General features: G+C 44.2%; 2 protein-coding genes across 8 annotated transcripts in view; one reads left to right on the forward strand and one right to left on the reverse strand.

The window, feature by feature from the left end:
• LOC308478833 (uncharacterized protein C1orf141 homolog) overlaps positions 1 to 20,533 on the reverse strand; it is a 61,682-nt gene that overhangs the window by 17,423 nt on the left and 23,726 nt on the right. Inside the window, exons 1-2 of one of the 7 annotated variants that reach the window (XM_081008921.1) lie at positions 669 to 729; positions 217 to 367 (exon numbers count right to left, since the gene is read on the reverse strand). The exons of 3 other annotated variants lie outside the window; for them this stretch is intronic. The gene's annotated coding sequence lies outside the window, so the exon portion shown is untranslated. Of the gene's footprint in view, positions 1 to 216; positions 643 to 668; positions 748 to 20,533 lie in introns of those variants that run through there. 3 more of the 7 variants (XM_081008922.1, XM_081008925.1, XM_081008920.1) reach the window with 3 other exon arrangements.
• Positions 8,121 to 20,533, forward strand: part of IL23R (interleukin 23 receptor) — a 34,952-nt gene continuing 22,539 nt past the window's right edge. Inside the window, exons 1-4 of the mRNA XM_081008919.1 lie at positions 8,121 to 8,218; positions 15,461 to 15,751; positions 17,126 to 17,249; positions 19,098 to 19,261. Of these exons, the coding sequence (XP_080865045.1) occupies positions 15,514 to 15,751; positions 17,126 to 17,249; positions 19,098 to 19,261 (526 nt within the window). The 5' untranslated portion in view covers positions 8,121 to 8,218; positions 15,461 to 15,513. The remainder of the gene's footprint in view (positions 8,219 to 15,460; positions 15,752 to 17,125; positions 17,250 to 19,097; positions 19,262 to 20,533) is intronic.

Here is a 20,533-nt window from a genome sequence, read left to right on the forward strand (position 1 = left end):
CTCACTGCTTAATAATTGGGACACATGTAATAAAATGTTTAAACAGACTAAAGCTGCTTCCTAATGCTTATTCTTGCTGCTAAGCCTGTTGTTTCCCGTGATATAATACAAGTCGTTGTCCACTTGTCCATTGAATCTTTCAAGAAAAAAGCAGATTGGCAAGGCCCGAGGTTCAAACCTAAAAGGACTCTGAAATTGGTTCTTTTTAATACCTACATCATTAAGAAACAGAAAGGCTGCAAACAATCTCTGCTTTCTCAAGGTGATCTTCATTCCAGAGGCTCATAGGATTTGCGGACCAGATAACATGTTAGCCTCTTGGGCATCTATTCCAGTTCTCCAGTGTGAGAAATTCCAGTAGTAGAGACTGGTGAAAAACAAGAACCAAAAAAGAAAAGAAAAAGAAAGTACCACACCAAGTATGTGAATAGAGTGAGATGCAAGGAGCCTAAGGCACTGAATTCTTCCTTGACTTTTAAGGTCATTCATATGCAGAGTCAAGAAAGATTCCTTGAAGCTCAAATTCCTTTGATCCTCAGTGCCTTGAGGCCAGGCCAAGATCAAAGGCCATGTTGGCCTTGCAAGTTAGGAGAACATTCTCCGAAGAAAGGAAATGCCCCAGGAATCTATGGAGCAAGGTGCAACAGAATCAAGAGGGGATTCTTTACCTGCTGTGCCTCCATATAGGCCTTCTGTGACAAACCCCCAAGTGTTCTCTGAAGGTTATATTCTAATAGAACCTCTCTACATCCATTATGTCATCATCATTTGTGACTAGCCCAGCTTCAGAAGAAGCACGCTTCCATTCTAACAAATATCACTTGACTAGAAATGAATAGGTTAGAAACTTTTTAACTTTCAGAGTTAATGTTGAATACATTACTTCCAGCAAATGAGCCACCATAGCTGCTAGAGGGCTGTGAAAATTTGTGTCCCAAGCTTTTTAGACCCACCTACCCATGTACTATACGAAACCCAAGTGCTGCATTGGTTGCCAGATGTGAAATATATTGGCATTATTTTCAGTTCTTCTACCCCATTACAAAGCAGAAGTGATTACCATATTTTTCTGTGTATAACACGCCCCTGTGTATAAGACGCCCCCTATTTTTTGGGACTCAAAATTTAAAAAATGCACTATGCACTATCCGTGTATAAGATGACCCCTTATTTTAAACTTCAAAAATTTAGGAAAAAACATAGTCTTAAAAATATGGTATGTTTAGCAAGTTTTTTTTTTACAAAGCTGATCTACAGCCTTTTCCATTGAGATAAATAGGGTGTTAATGCATGCAGCTTGCCAGTAAATAATGTCTATAATAACACAGGACTAAACACATTCAAATACTTCACACACACACACACACACACACACACACGTCTTTTTGTGAACAAAAACCCATGTACACTGTTAGGTTTAAAAATCACATTTGTTTATATTTTGCAGCTATTTACATATGCTTGAAAAGCATTCCAAGTTGCAGTTTCCAACATTAAAATCCCATTGCACCCTTCTGCCTTTCTGGTCACCATTTTAGAAACATGTTAAATCCTTCCCCTGACCCCAGTATGCCCCAACATTCTTTCTAACCTACTAAAGGTATTTATTTTGTTAATGGAAGTAAGCAACAATAAAAACTTTACTATTCAGGTGAATTGTTTTTCTCTGTCCACAACCACTACTGTGGGTAGAACATACACACACACACACACACACACACACACACACACACACAAATGCAATACCCTTCTTGTTAATCTGGTTTTGGAAATACATTCAAGTGGGTTAAATTTAGCCATCAGAAAAGGCAGTAGACTCATGATTGCAAGTGAAAGGAATTAAAATGTTGATTTATACACTTTGCTGTCTGTCTGTCTGTCTGTCTGTCTGTCTCTCTCTCTCTCTCTCTCTCTCTGTGTGTGTGTGTGTGTGTGTGTAAACATCTGCAACAAATGTGGTGAGGTTGCTATGCAACTGCTTGCCAAGGCCATAAGGGATGAGGGTAGCGGGAGGCCAATATAGCTCCTTACCAAGGGCAGAAGGGAGCCTAGGTACCACCTCTGCTTCCATGAGCAGAAGCAGCCCTTCCACTCACAGAAAGGCCTGGACCCAGTTCAGCATTATAAGCAGCTACCAAAGCGCAAACCTGTCATAAAAAGGAAGAAGAAAGGAGGGGGGTGTATAAGTGGAAGAAGTGACCTGTACTCTTTCATTCTGTGTGTTTTATATTGATCAGAGGTGAGACCAGATTCTTCTGTGTTGTCTAGAGCTGGGCACAAAGGGCTGAGAACCTTTGCACTCCCCAGTTTACCTAAATTTTATCAGGGGAAAATGTCACCAGTATCTTAGAATGTTGTCAAGTTGTCTGATAGCTACATTCCATTTCAGCTTTGTCTTAGAAACTGATGTCATTGCCACCTGTCTTGCTATGGCTTCCTCATCTGCTGTGTTGCTGTTTGATGTCCTTCGTAAGTTCTTATCCAATAAGATTGGATTTCATATCCTGGTTATTTTCTGATGACACTTCCCTCATCCTCAGACCAGCTATCAATGTCCTATTCACGCCGCAAAAATCACACTGAATCAAAAAGTCAGTTTCTCCATTTCCTCAAAGGTTGCACAGAGCTGGACTTTTCCATTTTGGGTTGTCATGGCATCAGCTATATCCGGTGGTTCTTTGAGTGTTTGCAGAGACCGATTAATATCTAGTAGTATGGAACACCAGTTGCAGGTATCCTCGCGGAAGAGAAGAACAATGATTGGTTTGAATAAAGAGTTGACTATCTAGAAACACCCTAGCAGAACCAAGGCTGGACAATTTTGGTATGAATACTGCTGAAAACTTGCGCTGGTACAGATAATTAGAGAAAGTTGCCCTGACAAAATGCTTAACTTTTAATTCACTGTTTTCAAACCCTAAAAGATTAGAAACCTAGTCAGCTTAGGGTATGGCTAGGCAAACTAAGACCCGGGGGCCGGATCCGGCCCAATTGCCTTCTAAATCTGGCCTGCGGACGGTCCGGGAATCAGCGTGTTTTTATTTGAGTAGAGTGTGTGCTTCTATTTAAAATGCATTTCTGGGTTATTTGTGGGGCAAAGGAATTTGTTCATTTTTTTATACATTCCGGCCCCCCACAAGGCCTGAGGGACCGGCTGCCTGCTGAAAAAGTTTGCTGACCCCTGGCTTAGGGCATGCTATAAATGCAATATTGTGCTCGCTGCAGTTCTCCAGGCAGTAAGAGTTCCAGGGCTGCAGCATTTACTCTGCTTTCATTACTTTTGGAAGGCAATCTCTAGAGATGTACTGGCACAATATTTCGTTTATTTACAAATACACAGGTTGAGCATAGTTGGAAAAATAGCTCAAACACTCAACAGACAACCAGAGCCCACCATATCAAATCTAGGATTCATACAGAACCCCAACTCATCTTATTTCCTCTTACTTAAACTGCAGTCTATTTTTTTGTTCTCTTTCAGACAGAGATAAGCTGCCCCCATCCCTAGCTTGCCTTCTTAGTTCCCATTGAGACAGGTCGCTGGGATATCAATGCTATCAATATCCTTTTGATAAACTTAAGCGAATGGCCAGGTGTTACCCCAGAAAGGAACTCACACTTCACAGAAATCTGATAGGAAACCCGTAACTTAAAATTACCTTAGAACCAGGCTTCAAGGAGGTGGGAGGGGTTAGGAGAAAGGAGGCAGATTTTTTTTTTTTTAAAGAGCTGTGGGTTTTCCTACACTGACTCATACAGAGTAGAAGTTTCTTAAACTAGAAACAATATGCTGTTCTCAAATTATTGGTAATGTAGGTCACCAACTGCTTCTCTTCCCCCCCTCTCAGTTGATTCATGCAGCCGTGAATTCTGAATAAGATACATTAGGGAAGAAGGACAGTTTTATTCTGCAACTATTAGTAATGAAATCAAGTTAAGCGTGGAACTGGGGCACATGGCCTGATGGAGAATAAGGTAAATCTATCAATATCTTCAAGACAATTGATAAGCCTGAACTATGTGGGGTTGTTTTCCAAATCTTTGTTAGCAGGGTTAAACTACCGTGTATCACAGCTTTTTTTGACTATGCTGTTAATAGACGGGTGTACATATTTTCCACAGCAGTTAAAAATTATTAGCATTTGACTGTTATAAAATTTCAGAGCATGCAATGTTAAGATGTTTTGTGCTTAGCTGGTATAATAGAGATGGTCTTGATCTTCCCATAGGAACCAGTTCTTCCTGTATGACAGGCTTATCCCTTTTTCTATCACCTGCCTCTGTTAAGATACTGCTTTTATTCTTTCCCTTGCTTTATTCTACGTACACACATCTACACTAGAGTTCTTTAGGATATAGACCCCTCCCCTGAAAGATGTGGTGAAGCACGTACTAGTGCTGAAGCATTCTATTTTAAGATTAACTATTATTTAGATAAAGGTTACACGCCCTCTTGCTGTCCCTAGCTATCAGAGACGGTTCCTGTTCTTGTTACCTATCCTGTAGGTAACCTTGTAAATTACTGTTCCTATTTTGTCCCTGGCTTTGCTTATTGGGGATGCCTTGCTTTTTTTCAGGGTTCTGCTCTTCCAACCGGGTTCTCTGCAAGCGAGATTTCTTGTGGAGAGGGTTAGCAGGACTGTTTGTGTCCCTAATCACACATCAGAGAAACATGCGTATCTACAGATGTAGCTTCAGAAACAAGATATCTAGGGATCTTTTATCCAGAGTCATTGCACGTCACTGGGAACACTGCACTGCAACTTTAAATCTGCATTTAATTACAGCACTAAAACAGCATTTGAGAGTATGATAGTTTTATATCCTCACTCCTGAATTACAAAATTCAGTGTGTACGGAATAGTAAAGTGGTTCAAGTAAAATTGTACAAAGAATACTGGTACCCAAACCTAGGCTGCCTAGAGAGCAGCTTACGTTTAACTGCTTGCTATGATAAAAACAGGAATAGAGGTAGGGAATCTTACTGTTGCAGTTGCACCTCCTAATAGCTGGTACAGCAGGATTAGAGGTGAGATGGACACCAACGCTAGAGACAGGATGAACTTTAAACTAAGTTTATTGGTTTATTAAAGGGGTACATAAGGAAATACTGGTATTTTCACTAGGGTCTTAAAGATGCATGTTACTGCCTCCCTTCTCCTGATGTTCACCAGACAAACAAGACAGTGGGTATTAATATTTAGCCCTCATCTTTCTTTGGAAACCCTCACACCTCCCTCATCGACTCCCTTATCCTGAAACTCCTCCAACTGTAAAATTTCAACTGTTAAATCTCAAGCTCCCTCCAATACTTATGAAAATAACCCTGCATGGTGTACTATGGTATTGTCAAACCTACATTTAACTTGGAATCCAAAGAAATGAACTAAAGAACCACTCAACTGCTTCTACAATACCAAAGGAGTTTGGGGATGGGATGATGGGTTGCGGGGAGGTAGAAGTTAAGCCTTGAGTCGCTCTTTCCACCCCAGCCTTGTTGTTGACCTTGTTGATGTGGTCCAAAGAAAAGCAGAGCAATACATTTGGCACCAGCTGGGCTGCAGGAGTTGCTGGAAGGAGATGTGCAAGGTGCCATCCAACCCTCTTAGGGACTCTACTCCAGATTTGTGTAGGGTTTACTCCTTACCCTTTTCTTATCCTGAAGATATGCTGCAAGGTCTCTCCTAGATGGGCTACCTTCCCATCTGCCCCTCACTTCCCTCTACAACATGTGCAAAAAAGCCTTCTTGACCATTGGACCCACTATTTGTCTCATCCACTCAATCTGCTGGAGCCAGTATTCACTTGCAAAGGAAGTTCTTAACTGAGGCCCATCAACTACTCTCACCTGGTTTAGCCAGCCAGTCAAAGTCATTCCTAGGGTGTGGGCACCACTGCATGCTGACAGCTTTTAGGAGCCACAGGTGAAAGCTGAGTGCAGAGTGGGGACCAAAGGTGGACAAACTACCCCAGAAAGGTACGTCCCCCACCAGAGGTACTACCAGTGCTATTTTTCTAGAAAAAGAGGTGCTGGAACCAGTGCTTTTTTCTGGGGGTACTCAAGTGTATGCAGTACCAGCACTTTTCCCCCTGGAAGAAAAGCACTGGCTGGAACTCACCATGAAAGCCTTCCTTGTTCTCTTATAATGGCAACGGTGCCCACCTGGAAGGTGCTGGAACTGAGTTCTGGTGAGTTCTGGCTGGAGAAAAACACCTGGGTACCCTACCCTAACACACCATCCACCCCAAGTTTCAGATTTTCATATACAGTATTCTTCATTCATGTATCCCAATGTTACCTCCTGAGGTTATCTTAAAATAGAAACATCCTTATATAACTATTGTCCAGCAGGATAATACAAGGCACAAATGAATATTCACTGTCCTTAGAAGGTGTCACAAGGCCTAACCTACATTCAGTGTACTTTTGTTAATGAACTTTTGTTAACGATTTTGTACTAATTATAGAGGTAAGTATGGTTGCAGAAATTTATTTCCTATGCCAATTTCACTGCTTCCAGTTGAATAGGTCTTTGTTCAACATTCTGTCATTGATGTTTTATGGCTTTATTTTTCTTTACTCTTTAGGAAATAGTTTAATAGAAAAAGCCCATAATTTATTTTCCTTTGTTTTTATGCTTTTTTTTTTTTTTTTGCAGATGACATCGTTAGAATGATGGTTACAGCTAACATTTTAGTGGTATTATACATACTCTTCTGCAAAATATGCCAAGTCGTCCTTTCTCATCAGTGTTCAGCAGTTACAGAGCAAGTTAAGTATTATGTCTTCTAAGACACTGGGAGATAATGAATTTGTGAAATCTAGTAATTTACGGTATATCAGCTGCCATGTTTCCTATATGCAAGCCTTCAATGGAGCCAGGGTAGGATTTGGCTACTTGGCAATACAGCAGAGTCAGCCATATCTCAGTGCAGATATCGGTCTGAGTGGTTTCTGTAAAGTGGCCAGGCTAATTGAGTGTACCTGACACTCAGTGAAAGGTCTCAGTGAAATGGATAAAAATCCTTTGTCAAATTAAACATCCAAGCTACAAAGCTTATAGACCCATAGCACTTATATTTGTGCAAATGTGGAGATTTGCTCACAGTGCATTCAACCTTTTGAACCAATACTGGTTATTAACTTGGGTTGCTTATGAACGTACCTACCTACAGGGGCCAGTGTGGGTTTTTCTGCTGCAAAACATGCTCTGCTTCCCCCTTCTCTCTGGTATTGACACATCTACCTTTACCCAGGCTTTTAGTTTTCCTTAAAAATATGTGTCTCTGGTTTTTCTTTCTTGGCCAATTTGAATTGTTGTTTTTTTTAAAAAAAATGTGAAACATTGCTCCAGGAAGAAGTGGGGAAGTGGCTTTGAGACTAGTTGGGCTTGTCATAACTGGCAATCTTTCTGTGCAGCTGCTTCTGGAAACAGAGTTGTGTACAAACTATACCTGTAAAGCACATTCGAAACACATTCTTTTCCTCAGTGAATCATGGGCACTGCACTTCTCCTACACCCCACAGAGTTACAATTCCCAGTAAACCTTAGCAAACAATAGTGCCCAGAATTATTTGAGGGAAAGAATGTGGTTCAAATGTGATATAAGGATATAATGCGTAAACTTACCCTAGTTGCTGCTTAGCTTGATTCTTTGATGGAAGGATGACTACAGATACACAGTGGGTTAACCCATCAAGCTATGCATTTCTGTACCTATCATTCCTTCACTGCCTAGGGTTCCAATTTTGAATTCCCACATCCTATGGATGAAAAGATTTCTGAAGACATGACACATACTGTAAGAACATGAGAGCCTGCCAGATCAGCCCAATGGCCCTTCTAGTCCAGCATGCTGTTCTCACAGTGGCCAGCGAGATCTACCTATGGGAAGCCCACCAGCAGGACATCACTGCTACATTACTCTGCCCACCTGCAACTGGTATTCAGAGGCACACTGCCCTGACAGTGGAGGCAGCACATAGCCATTGTGGATAGTAGCCATGCCATAGTTTAACTATGTACTATGTGAGGAAGCACTTCTTTCATCTGTCCTGAATCATCCCACATTCAGTTCATTGGATATCCTTGGGTTCCAGTGTTAGGAGAGAGGAAGAAAAATATTTTGTATACATCTTAGGATTGATTTCAGCATTAGGGTCACTGCAACAGACAACTGAAGGCTGACCTGGAGAACCTTCATGTAAACAGTAAAGGTAAAGGGACCCCTGACCATTAGGTCCAGTTGTGGCCGACTCTGGGGTTGTGGCGCTCATCTCGCTTTATTGGCCAAGGGAGCCGGCGTACAGCTTCCGGGTCATGTGGAAGTGACTAAGCCACTTATGGCGAACCAGAGCAGCACACGGAAACACAGTTTACCTTCCCGCCGGAGCGGTACCTATTTATCTATTTGCACTTTGACGTGCTTTTGAACTGCTAGGTGCGCAGGAGCTGGGACCAAGCAACGGGAGCTCACCCCATCGTGGGGATTCGAACCGCCGACCTTCTGATCAGCAAGTCCTAGGCTCTGTGGTTTAACCCACAGTGCCACCCGTGTCCCAATCATGTAAACAGTAGGGTTGTCATATTTCAAAAAGTAAAAACCAGGACACCCCAAATGATTTTCCGATTGATTAGCCTAAGATCCAGCACAAAGCACCACATTTCAGAAATCCCCCCCAGACATCAATTCCACCTTTGAAATCCCAGTAATGTCCGAGAAAATCCGGGTGTATGGCAGTCCTGGTAAACAGGGAACATGATAGATTACCAAACATTATTTGTTGAGTACCTATATTCTCCTAGTTACTCCTAGTAGATGTACTCAACAAAGATGCTTGAGAATTGGACCAACAACCCATGAGGGCCAAAAGGAAGGACTAGATCTTAGGGGAACACATGGAACTGAAATACAGGGTGGGGGGGTGAAGGCTGCAATCCTCTGCACACTTACATGTGAATAAGTCTCATTAAACTGAGTGAGATTTACTTCTGTGTGAACATGCTTTGGATTGCAATACAAATCGGGGATTTCCTAATAGAGCTCTATGGAGAGTAAACGTTGTCTTCAAACACATGGGACCCACACTCAGAAGAAGTGTAAATCAATGGTTAGAGATTTAAGATATGTTAATGTCGTTCTCAGTTAGATATTGCTGAAAATGTGTAGAAACATGGTTCTAGGATGTGCTTTCCATCTCCTACTCATATCATTCCCAAAAATACATTTGTCAGCAGTGATGAAGGGCTCTAATCTTATTTTTAAAATAGTATTTGTATTTTCAGCGATTCAGCTCAAACTGCCATTTCCTTTTTGATAAAAATCATTTAAAAGGTTATCTTTTTCCTCAGTCAAAAGAGAATTAGTTTATGCCTCTAAATAGATTCCTCAGTGCTTTATCATTAAAACCATTAAGACAAAAATAAAATAAAATATGTGAGCAGTAGGAGACTGGCTAGGGAGGTGGTTGGACATTTGGATGACCAGGGAGCTCAAGGTGTGCTAAAAGAGGATAAGGAGATTGTAGAGAAGCTGAACCAATTATTTGCAAATGTATTCACAGTGGAAGATAAATGGCAGGAATGGAGTCTGAGGAACTGAAGCAAATAGTGGCGATAAGAGACAAAGTTCTAGGCCTTACTGGCAAAATGGAAACTGAAAAATCACCAGGTCCGAATGGTATCCACTCAAGTGTTCTAATAAAACTCAAATATGAATTTGTTGATTTTCTAACAAAAATATGGAACTTATCCCTAAGTCCCTAGATACCTGAGGCCTTGTCAAACATTTCAGATTGTGCTTGTTGCTCTATCTTTTCAAGATTTTATTAGATTTTGGGATTATAGGAGTACCACTGAAATATTTTGGCCAAATAGTGGGTACCTGATTAGGTTGTGTCAGGGAACTGCCATCGGAAGGAAGGGAAGTGAAAGGGCTCACACAGGTTGGGAGAGACTCAGCAGCTGAAGAGGGAACCAGTAGGGGGAGAGGAGCTGAGCTGAGGGAAAGGGAGCTGGAGGGATGGCTCAGAGACACTTCCAGCGAAAACAGTGGGGAGGTTTCAGGACCTCCTGTAGGGACACCCACTCCTCGCCGGAAACTGTCACGCAGAGAGTCCAGAAGACGTGTTTCCGTTAAGGAGCTTTTATGTTGGAAGCGATTCCGAAAGCAACCACTGTCGGAATCTGCCAGCGACTGACGGAGCCATGTTTAAGGGGCTCCGTTACAGACAGAGGTTTGCAAACTTGACCAAACTCTGAGGGACTAGGATTTTACACACAAGCAGCTCATCGTCCCATCACAGCATTCCGACAGTCTTCGTGAGCAGCTTGTGCAGGAGAAGGCATCATGAGCAACCCAGCCGGAACCGGAGAAGCAGGAGCTGGAGCGGGTCCAAGCCTGGAAGAAAGGTACCGGGTGTTGGAGGTCCAGCTAGCGCTGCAGACGGCGAGGCTTGAGGAGAGGAGGGCTCAGGATGCAGACAAAAAGGGGAAAGACACCCAGCTCGTCAGAAAGGTACCAGGATTGGTGCAGAAGTTTGGGGGGGAGCCCAAAGACTATCATGGCTTTCGGACAGAGATGCAATATGCCCTCAATCTGCAGTTTGATGAATTCCCTGACGAGGAATCACGAGTGGCTTTCGTGATTGGGCATCTTGAAAAGGGGGCGAGAGACTGGGTTAGACCCCTGATGGCAGCGAATAGTGACGTCCTAAAGGACACGATGAAGTTCTTTCGCGCCATGGATCTGATGTTTTCCAGCGATATTGAACAGGGAGTGGTCCGCAGACAGTTAATGGCTTGCAAACAGGGGAGCCGATCTGTCCGTGAGTACTGGACTGAGTTCACCATGTTGATCCATAAATTGGGGTGGGATCTATCGGCGGAACCCATTCAAATGCTCTTTGAAGAAGGGCTTTCTTCGGCTGTGAAAGACGAACTTTCCCGGGCGCCCAGGGCGGAGTCTATGGACCAGCTGACCAAATCAGCGCTGACCATAGGAGCGCGCCAGGAGGCGAGAGCATTGGAGAGGCGGGAAGGGAAGGGGGAACGTTGGAAGGAGTTCCGCATTCCAGACATTCCAGAGCCAACTTTCCCGCCGGCAGAGCCGATGGAAATCGGAACAGCGCGCGCGCGCGCAGTTTCAAAGCCCAGTGAGGGGGGAAAGAAGGAGGGAAAAGGCGCCCGGAAATGCTATCTCTGCCAACAGCCAGGTCACTTTGCCAGAGTCTGCCCCCAGAGGAAGGAATGGCAAGGGATGGTAGGAGCTGTGGAGGGAAGAGAGGAAGAAATACCGAAGCAAGTAAAAGCCAACGCCTGGCTGCCACCGTCGGGGCACAGCAGCCAGGCCAAAGAGCAGTGAAAGTGCCCACGCCAGAACCTCCTAAACCCGCCCTAGTGATAGAAGTGGCGCTAGAGCTGCCAAACGGACACCCTCTAAAGATAAAGGCGCTGTTGGACTCAGGCAGCTCCTGCAATTTCATGAGCAAAGAGTTTGCAGCTGAACACCAGATACAGACGATCCCTTTAAGCAACCCCCTGCAGGTGACCACGATCGATGGCAGGGAGCTGTTGGGAGGAGAAGTCAGCTTGCAGACCGTCCCAATGATAATGAAGGTGGCAAGGCACACCGAACTGATAGCGTTTAATGTGGCCACCTTGGGAGGAGCTCCCATTATATTGGGGATGAGCTGGCTAGCGTTACATGATCCGCTGGTGGGCTGGCATCAGAGAGTGGTTTCTTTTGGTTCAGCACATTGCTTAGAACACTGCAAAGAGGGAAAGGGTTTGGCAGGGGCCCAAGCCACCCTAGCAGGGACTGAAGTAACGGAGAACGTGAAGGTACCACGACAATACGCAGATCTCCGCGACGTCTTCAGCGAAAGGGAAGCTGACCAACTACCCCCGCATAGACCCTTTGACTGTCAAATCAATTTACTCCCTGGGGCACAGCTCCCTGTAGGCAAGCTGTACGCCATGTCAGACAGAGAGATGCAGGAGCTAAGAGAGTTCATTGACAAGAACCTGAAGAGAGGGTTCATCAGAGAGTCCAGGGCGGTGGGGGGCAGCCCAGTGTTTTTTGTGGATAAAAAAAACACGAACAAGCCGAGGCTTGTGTGTGACTTCAGGGCCTTAAATGCAGTGTCAGAACCAGTGGCTTTCCCTATGCCCAGGATTGACGACATTTTGACAAGGGTCAGGAAGGGAAAGATTTTTACTAAACTGGACCTAAGGGGGGCGTACAACCTGATACGAATAAGGAAGGGGGATGAATGGAAAACCACCATGTTCACCCCTTTGGGGGCATTTGAATATTTAGTTATGCCCTTCGGCCTACAAGGAGGCTCCGCGTGCTTTCAATCGTTTATGAACCACGTCCTGGGGCCTTTGCTTTACAAGAATTGTGTGGCCTTCTTAGACGACGTGTTGGTGTATTCTGAGAATGAGGAGCAGCATGTGAGAGACGTCAGAGAAGTGTTGAGCAGGCTGCAAGCCAACCAGCTGTGGGTGAAACTGGAGAAGTGTCAGTTTCATACCAAGGAGGTGGAATTCCTGGGGTATCGCCTGTCAGACAAGGGATTGGCCATGGATCCCGGCAAGGTCCAGGCGGTGCTGGAATGGAAAACACCCAAAACAAGGAAGGATGTGCAGAGGTTCCTAGGATTTGGGAACTTCTATCGTAAGTTCATCCGAAACTTTGCCCACCTGACGGCGCCCATTACGGACTGTCTCAGCAGTAAGAAGAAGTTCGTTTGGACTGAGGAGGCGGAGCGAGCATTTGAGGAACTAAAAAGGGCCTTCGCCTCGGAACAACAACTCCTGCATGTGGATTTACAAAAACCGATGAGAGTGGAAACTGACGCATCAGACAGAGCGATTGGGGCGGTGCTTCTGCAGCCAGGGAAGGAGGAGTCAGAGTGGAGACCGTGTGCCTTTTTTTCGCGAAAGCTGAACAAATCCGAGAGGAACTACACGGTGTATGACCGAGAACTACTAGCCATTCATGAGGCGTTCCGGAGATGGAGGCACCTGCTAATTGGCGCACAACATAAGGTGCAAGTGTGCACTGACCACAAGAACCTAGAGTATTGGAGGACGGCACGAGTGCTCAACCAACGGCAAGTGAGATGGGCCCAGGAGTTCTCCAAATTTAACTTTGAGATTTGTTACGTGCCAGGCCCAGAGAACATTAGGGCGGACGCTCTCTCACGCAAACCTGAATATTTGGAGGGGGAGGGAGCACCCGAAGAGAGACATGTCATTCCAGAGGACCGCTGGGTGTGTGGGGCGGCATTGGTGGGACAAAGAGAACTGGTAGAGGAAACAGAGAATGATGAATACGCCCAGAATAAGCTCAGAGGTCTTAGGGGTGAGGGAGAGGAACCAGGGGGTTTCGAGGAAAGAAATGGAGCTTTGTATTACAAAGGGGCACTGTATATCCCTGAAGGAGACTTAAGGGGGAGGGTACTCAAGCAGTTGCACGACAGCCCCACGGCGGGGCATTTTGGACAACACAAAACCATGTGGTTGGTCACCAGGGAATTTTGGTGGCCTAAGGTGAGGGAAGATGTACGGGAGTATGTAAGAGGGTGTGAGCAATGCCAGCGAGCCAAAGGGGAGAGGCGGGCACCGGCGGGGCTATTAGAACCCTTACCAACCCCAGAACGACCTTGGGAGGCAGTGTCGATAGATTTTATGACTGATCTGCCGAAGTCCAAGGGGAAAACAGCCATCATGGTGGTGGTAGACCTACTAACAAAGATGTGCCACTTTGTAGCCTGCTCGCATGCAGTCACGGCGGAAGAGACAGCGAAGTTATTTGTAGAACACATTTTTAGGTTGCACGGGGTGCCATTGAGGGTGGTCTCAGACCGAGGAAAACAATTTACTTCCAGGTTCTGGAGGAAGCTCATGAGCTTACTGCAGGTGGAGGTCAACTTTTCGACTGCCCGGCACCCTGAAACCAACGGGCAGGCGGAAAGAGCAAACGGGGTCCTCCAGCAATACCTGAGGTGTTATGTCAATGACAGAGAGAATGACTGGGTAGAAAAGTTGGCGCTGGCGGAATTTGCCTACAACAATGCCGAGAATGTGTCCACAGGGATGAGCCCCTTCTTGGCTAATTATGGGTGTCATCCCAGGGCTTTCCCAGGGGGAGAAGGGGAGAGATGGGGTGTCCCGGCAGCCGAGCATTTTGTAGAAGAAATGGAAGCAATCCATCGTCAGCTCCAACTCAACTTAGAAAGGGCGAAGGAAGAATACAAGAGGCAGGCAGACAAGAACCGAAGGGAAGGTGAAACCATAAGGGTGGGAGATAGGGTGTGGCTGTCAACCCAAGGGTTGCCGTTCAAAGGAGGTTGTAAGAAATTAAGACCCAGGAGATTGGGTCCCTTTGAGGTCATTCAACAGGTCAACCCAGTGGCTTTCAGGCTCCGGTTACCCAACCACATGAAACTGCACCCAGTATTTCACAGGTCGTTACTGTCACCGTATGAGGGGGGACGAGAAGGGATGGCCACTCGGGGACCGGTCATAGAAGAAAGGGAATGCAGCAGCCATGTGGCAGAAATCCTCGACGCCAGATGGAAGGGGGATCAGGTGGAGTATTTGGTAGCGTGGGAAGGAGAACCGGAGTCAGAAAACACTTGGGTAATGGCAGAAGATATCAATGACGAGGTATTGATAGAAACGTTCCATCAAAGGTTCCCAAGGAAACCTCAGCCTGTGGAGAGGTTCCGGAGGGAATACTTTGGGACCACCGATGAGGAGGAGGAGTTGGAAGGATTCTCGGAATCGGAAGGGGAAGGGGAGATGGACTCTGAGGAGGAGGAGTACTTTGAGACCAGGAACCGCAACAGGTGGAGAGAAGTGTTCGGGACATCGGAAGATGAAGGAAGTTCATTCCGGGGTTTTGCCTCCTCACCGCCCGTAGAGGAGGGGGCGAGAGGGGATGAAGGGGGCCCTGGAGGGGAGGTGGATGTCAGGGAACTGCCATCGGAAGGAAGGGAAGTGAAAGGGCTCACACAGGTTGGGAGAGACTCAGCAGCTGAAGAGGGAACCAGTAGGGGGAGAGGAGCTGAGCTGAGGGAAAGGGAGCTGGAGGGATGGCTCAGAGACACTTCCAGCGAAAACAGTGGGGAGGTTTCAGGACCTCCTGTAGGGACACCCACTCCTCGCCGGAAACTGTCACGCAGAGAGTCCAGAAGACGTGTTTCCGTTAAGGAGCTTTTATGTTGGAAGCGATTCCGAAAGCAACCACTGTCGGAATCTGCCAGCGACTGACGGAGCCATGTTTAAGGGGGTTCCGTTACAGACAGAGGTTTGCAAACTTGACCAAACTCTGAGGGACTAGGATTTTACACACAAGCAGCTCATCGTCCCATCACAGGTTGCATATTTTTTTAAAAAATAATAATTGCTAAGATATTTATGGCAATTAATTTATTTCTCCCCCTCAGATACTATACATTGTCCTGGGAAGGTGTGGACGGAACCAGCTTCAACGATTCAAATGGGCCAGAATATTACTATAAACTGCCATTCCGATAAAGATGTCTGTCAGAATGCTAAAAAACGTATGCGTCTAAATCAAAGGGAGGTCGAGGACAGATTGGTGTCGGTTATAAACAAAACTACAGTTCAACTTCAACTTCATAATTATAACATTTCATTTTCCACAGTCATTTGTTATACTGTATGTCCTCCAGAAAAAAACCAAATAATATGTGGAACAGAATTTTGCGTGGGCCGTAAGTATTTTATGTGTATTCTGTGTAGGTAATTTTTCTGCTTGTAATTCTTTTTCATTAATTTGGGAAGTAAAATGAGTTACTGACTGAAATGATCAGCCACTGAGGCAAGCATTTGATGAAGTAAACTATAGTCTACGAAATCTTATGCAATATTAAAACTGCTCGTATTTAAAGGCATCACAAGACTCTTTGTTGTGTGTTTTGGCAAAAGACTAACAAGGCTACCCCCTTTGGAAATAGGCGAGGATGTCATTTTGCTGGTGGGGCTTTACATTTTTAATTTAAAAATTATTAGCTAAGGGCTTTGATCTTAGGCTGCAATCCTAAACACTCCTAATATCTAGGGAACAAGCCCACTGAACACAGTAGTACTTACTTAGGCCTAAACTTGTTACTCAACAGCAGTAGCTGCTTTATTTATAATTTTACATTTTTTGTATTTTTGATATTGCACGCTGCTTTGCTATTACATATGAAAAAGTGTGTGTGTGTGTGTAAAAAAAATAAAGATCGCACTGCCAAACACATTGATATAAGTTTCACTGACTCAGTAACATGTATATTTATTTTAAGTAACTTCTACTGTATGCAGTGGAGCTTACTCTGAAATTAACGTGCATAGAAATGTCTTGTTTCCAAGTAAATAATATATTACTACAGCCAACAACAAATTTAATACATGCCACTGGTTGTATAAATTAACAACTATTACCATGAACACTTTTCCATTGATAGTATACGGTATATCACTAGCCTAAGTAGGATATTTGGACATACTTCAGTTGGCTTATAATATTGAGCCACTGGGAGGAGAGATGCCCACTAACTGAAAAGTTAAGGCAGATCAGAAGAAGAACAGCTCTGAGCTTTAACTTCAGACCAGTAGACTTCACAGATTGGGCATAAAGATGGTTTAAAAGATGAGCAAAACCTAATCTTACAGTGCTTTTAAAAATGGCCAGTATTGGCCATTTATGAGGTGGATTTAAAACAGGACATTATCCTGTAAGCTCTTTCAAGCTTTGACCTTAGAACAACGAACTGCAAGATAATAAAGGATTGCATAGTGGTTGCAGAACATTTTAAAATTCTTTGCTAGCCTGGTAGCCCACTCCTAAACTACATGCCTATAAGTGAACCCCATTCACTTCAGTATAACTTTCACATTAGTGTGCTCAAGACTGCAACTTCAAACTGCTCAGATTGTTCTATTTCTTCTTAAGGAAAATAGCTCTTTTAAAAGTATTTGGAAAAGATGTGATTTAGAGTAACAGAAGACATGATAAATTATTTAGTCACATGATAAGCCACCCACTAACTACCTTTATGTGTTTTGAATCAACAGAATCTTACATGCTTTGTAATTTGTAGATTCACCGGACATGCCAGCCAACTTAACCTGTGTTGTATATGAGTATTCGGATAATATGACATGCACTTGGGACCCAGGCAAGAACACACAACTAAGCACTAGGTACAACCTATATTTGAAAAGGTAAGAAAGTGGATTGAAGCATCTATCTCAAATCAGACTAGATGACCCTCAGGGTCCCTTCCAGCTCTATGATTCTATGATGAATTTCAACAGTTTTGCATATTTTTTAATGGAAAGTAGCCTTTAGCGGGCTGCAGTTTTGAGCAGAAAAGCGATGGGTAGGAGGGTGCTTGATGCTTTTCTCAGCATCATTTTGCTATACATAATCACCACTAGCTTCTGCCCACCCCCACAGAACTTCAGATGATTATTTACATGTGTAAATATGCACCTGGAACTGGGTGGGTGACTGTGGAGAGAGGCAGAGATTTGGCTGGGGTGAACGTTTGCAGCTCACTGTAAAACACTTAAGTAAATCAGCACTCCACTGCTTAAAAATGCAGCCTCCCAAGTCCCGTTCTTTTTTTCCTGTTCTTTTTTAAAGTACATACAAAACATTGTTGGGAAGCTATGTGAGAAGAATTTGCAGGTAATGTCAAGCTTGCTCCTAAAACTAGGTTAACTGTGAGTTCAACCAAAGATTAAGACATGACAAAGCTGCAACTGACATTGTGGTCTGACTATGTGGACTAAACCTGTGGTGAGAGACAACTCACAAACCAGTGACGATTGTGCATGTGGTGTAGTGCTGATGACTGAAAAAAAGCTGGTGTCCTACTTACATTTTCAGGGAGTGGGGGCGGGGGGCGAGCGCAGGTCACCAGAGGTGTCCTTTTGGTGGTAGTCATGATTCACCTCTTATATCAGAGTTCCACGCTCAGCAGAAGCGGCAAACATGCTTCAATCTGCAGTCTAGCAGCATGTGCTTTGGCTGAAATTAGTTTCAAGCAGCCAAGGATGGTTGGAGCTTGTATAACACTTGAACAGCAGGTCCACAGTCTGCGATGAAAATGCACTTTCAACATGAGTTTCAAAAACAATTTGCGATATGTGATGGCCCAGGGTGGTTCCAGCTCAAACCCAGGATGTGGGGTGGAGTGTCAAAAGTCCCCAAACTCTCAGGACACACTTAAAATAGCTTCTCCCAGTCTGTTTTTGTATTACTATTTTTTTGCAAATATAAACATTATGGCAGCAAATAGGCATGCCCCAGACACAGTAAAAAAACAACAACAAAACTCTTGTTCTGCTCCCTTCAGGGGATAAATTTGCTTTGGGCCAAATGGCATGTTACATGGCAGGTCAGTTATCATCTAATTATGGATGAGTTGACCTGGTGTAGCTACTGAGATACGAGTAGGATATGAGTAGGAGAGATGGGTGGGCAGACCTTACCCTGCTCTGTCTCACTGGATATTTGGCGCAGCACAAACCTTGGCTAGAGGGCCAGGGAAGTGGGTTTGCTGCTGTTCACAATTTGTTCTCCCTCACTGGGAAATCTCTGCCTTAGAGCAGGGCAGCATCTGAAGTTGCTTCTTAAGAGACAGGGATATCGTTGGTATGCTGTCCACCCAGCTGCGCAACATTCTCCCTGACCAACCTGGCTGAGGTCATCTTGAGAATGGTATTGGTGGATCCCAGACAGTAATTCTGGGTGACTTCAACACCCATAGCGAAGTTGCCATTGGCCTCACAGTTTAATCACAGTGCCCTGAGAAAGGAAGAGGCAAGGGACCACATGCCTCTAAAACAATGTTAGAACAACACCTACTTCTTATTAATAATATTTTGTTGCTTTTTTAATCTACTTTTATATGTTTAAATATTTTAGTATGGTTAACAAGGCTTTTAGGCCTTTTGGCTAAGATCAAGTATAACGTAATTTGCTTTTTCAAAAGCAGCTACTTTAGATTTTTAGTTTACAGTTACAGCAGAGTAATATGCTTCTTGACTGTTTGATCTTTATAGTTTTCAGGGAGAAGAAAATAAAACATTTCCGGCAAACAATGCTTCAGGTACCATCCCTCTGAGTCAAATGTGGAAAAACAAAACATTTTATGTTGGAGTCTGTGCTGAAAATCACTTAGGAACGAACTGCTCAGAAGAACTGTATGTTCACCTTGATGATCTAGGTGGTGTGCAGTAATTTCTAAACTTTATTTTTTAAAAGCTGGTTTTGTTTTTAGTCTAGTATATGACTAAATTCATAAGATTAAGGTCATGACGGAAGATTTGAGAATAGAGTGGCTGGGGAAACCCAGCCAGATGGGAGGGGTATAACTAATAAAATAATAATAATAATTACCTACAAGATGCACCAACCTATTAATGCCTCCTAATAGGAATATTAGTAGCCAGCCTTGCCCACCTACAGCAGACAAGTCTGCACAACCCCAAATTTCCCCTCTTCCCCTCACCATCTGTCAACATTCTGCAGCTATTGAGCCTGCTGAGTACCCACTGGACTATTTCCGTTGAGATTTGTCCCCTTAGTTTATTCTGTACTGCTGCAAACCTCTTGTTTTCACAGAGGCCCTCAGCACCTGAGTGATACTTCTAAGGAGTGATACTTCTAATGGTGCACAGATACTTGGTGTATATTTATAGGCATGATCTTAGGTCCAATCTTTGCTCTGTGGATTCTTCTGTCCTGAGAGCTGAAGAGGTTCTTCCATGAGTGCCTCTTCCTTCTTGTGGGTGTAGGTTTCAACATGCCATTGCTATAATCTGGAAGAGGCAGTAGTTTTATGGCTATAGTGCTTTGCACAACTACTAGAGACTGCATGATTGATGCCCTGTTAGGAGTGTGCTCAGATAGCAGCTACACATACTATAAAAGAGGAAGTACAGGAAACACAATTGCATATAGCCTGAAGTTACATTGGGTTTTGTGCAGCACACACCTTCCACAATTCCAGACCCAACCACCCTAATTTCTTAATCTGCTGTTTATCCTACTGGGGATCAGAATAGCACTAGGAGATTGTTTCACTCACTGCTGAGTTGAAACAGATTAAACCAGGACCTGGCCTTCAGAATTCATACTGAGAATGTTTAGAAATTAGTTGTCCCTCTTAATTCATCCAGAGCTATTTGGCTTGCTAGCTGGGTTCTGTGCTGCACCTGTCCTATGCTTGTGGCAGACAGTGATCTTGGCTTGTGGTCCAATACTTAAATGCTTGAGGTAAAAAACAGCTAGAATCAACTACACATAGAGCAATATCTTCTTCTTTGGCGATCACTCGTAGCCGAGTAAGATTGCCTTCCATAAACACGGTTTTAACAATGAGTCCGTAAGTGACTGTGGAGGCCAATTCTGGATCCATACATCCTTCCACAGTGGGGACATTGGTTCCCGGGTGGAAGTTGATCACGGTGTAGATTTGCCAAGCGTGCCTTCCTCT

This window comes from Podarcis pityusensis (genome assembly GCF_964106645.2).
Source record: "Podarcis pityusensis genome assembly, chromosome: 6".
In the NCBI taxonomy this organism is placed as follows: Eukaryota; Metazoa; Chordata; class Lepidosauria; order Squamata; family Lacertidae; genus Podarcis; species Podarcis pityusensis.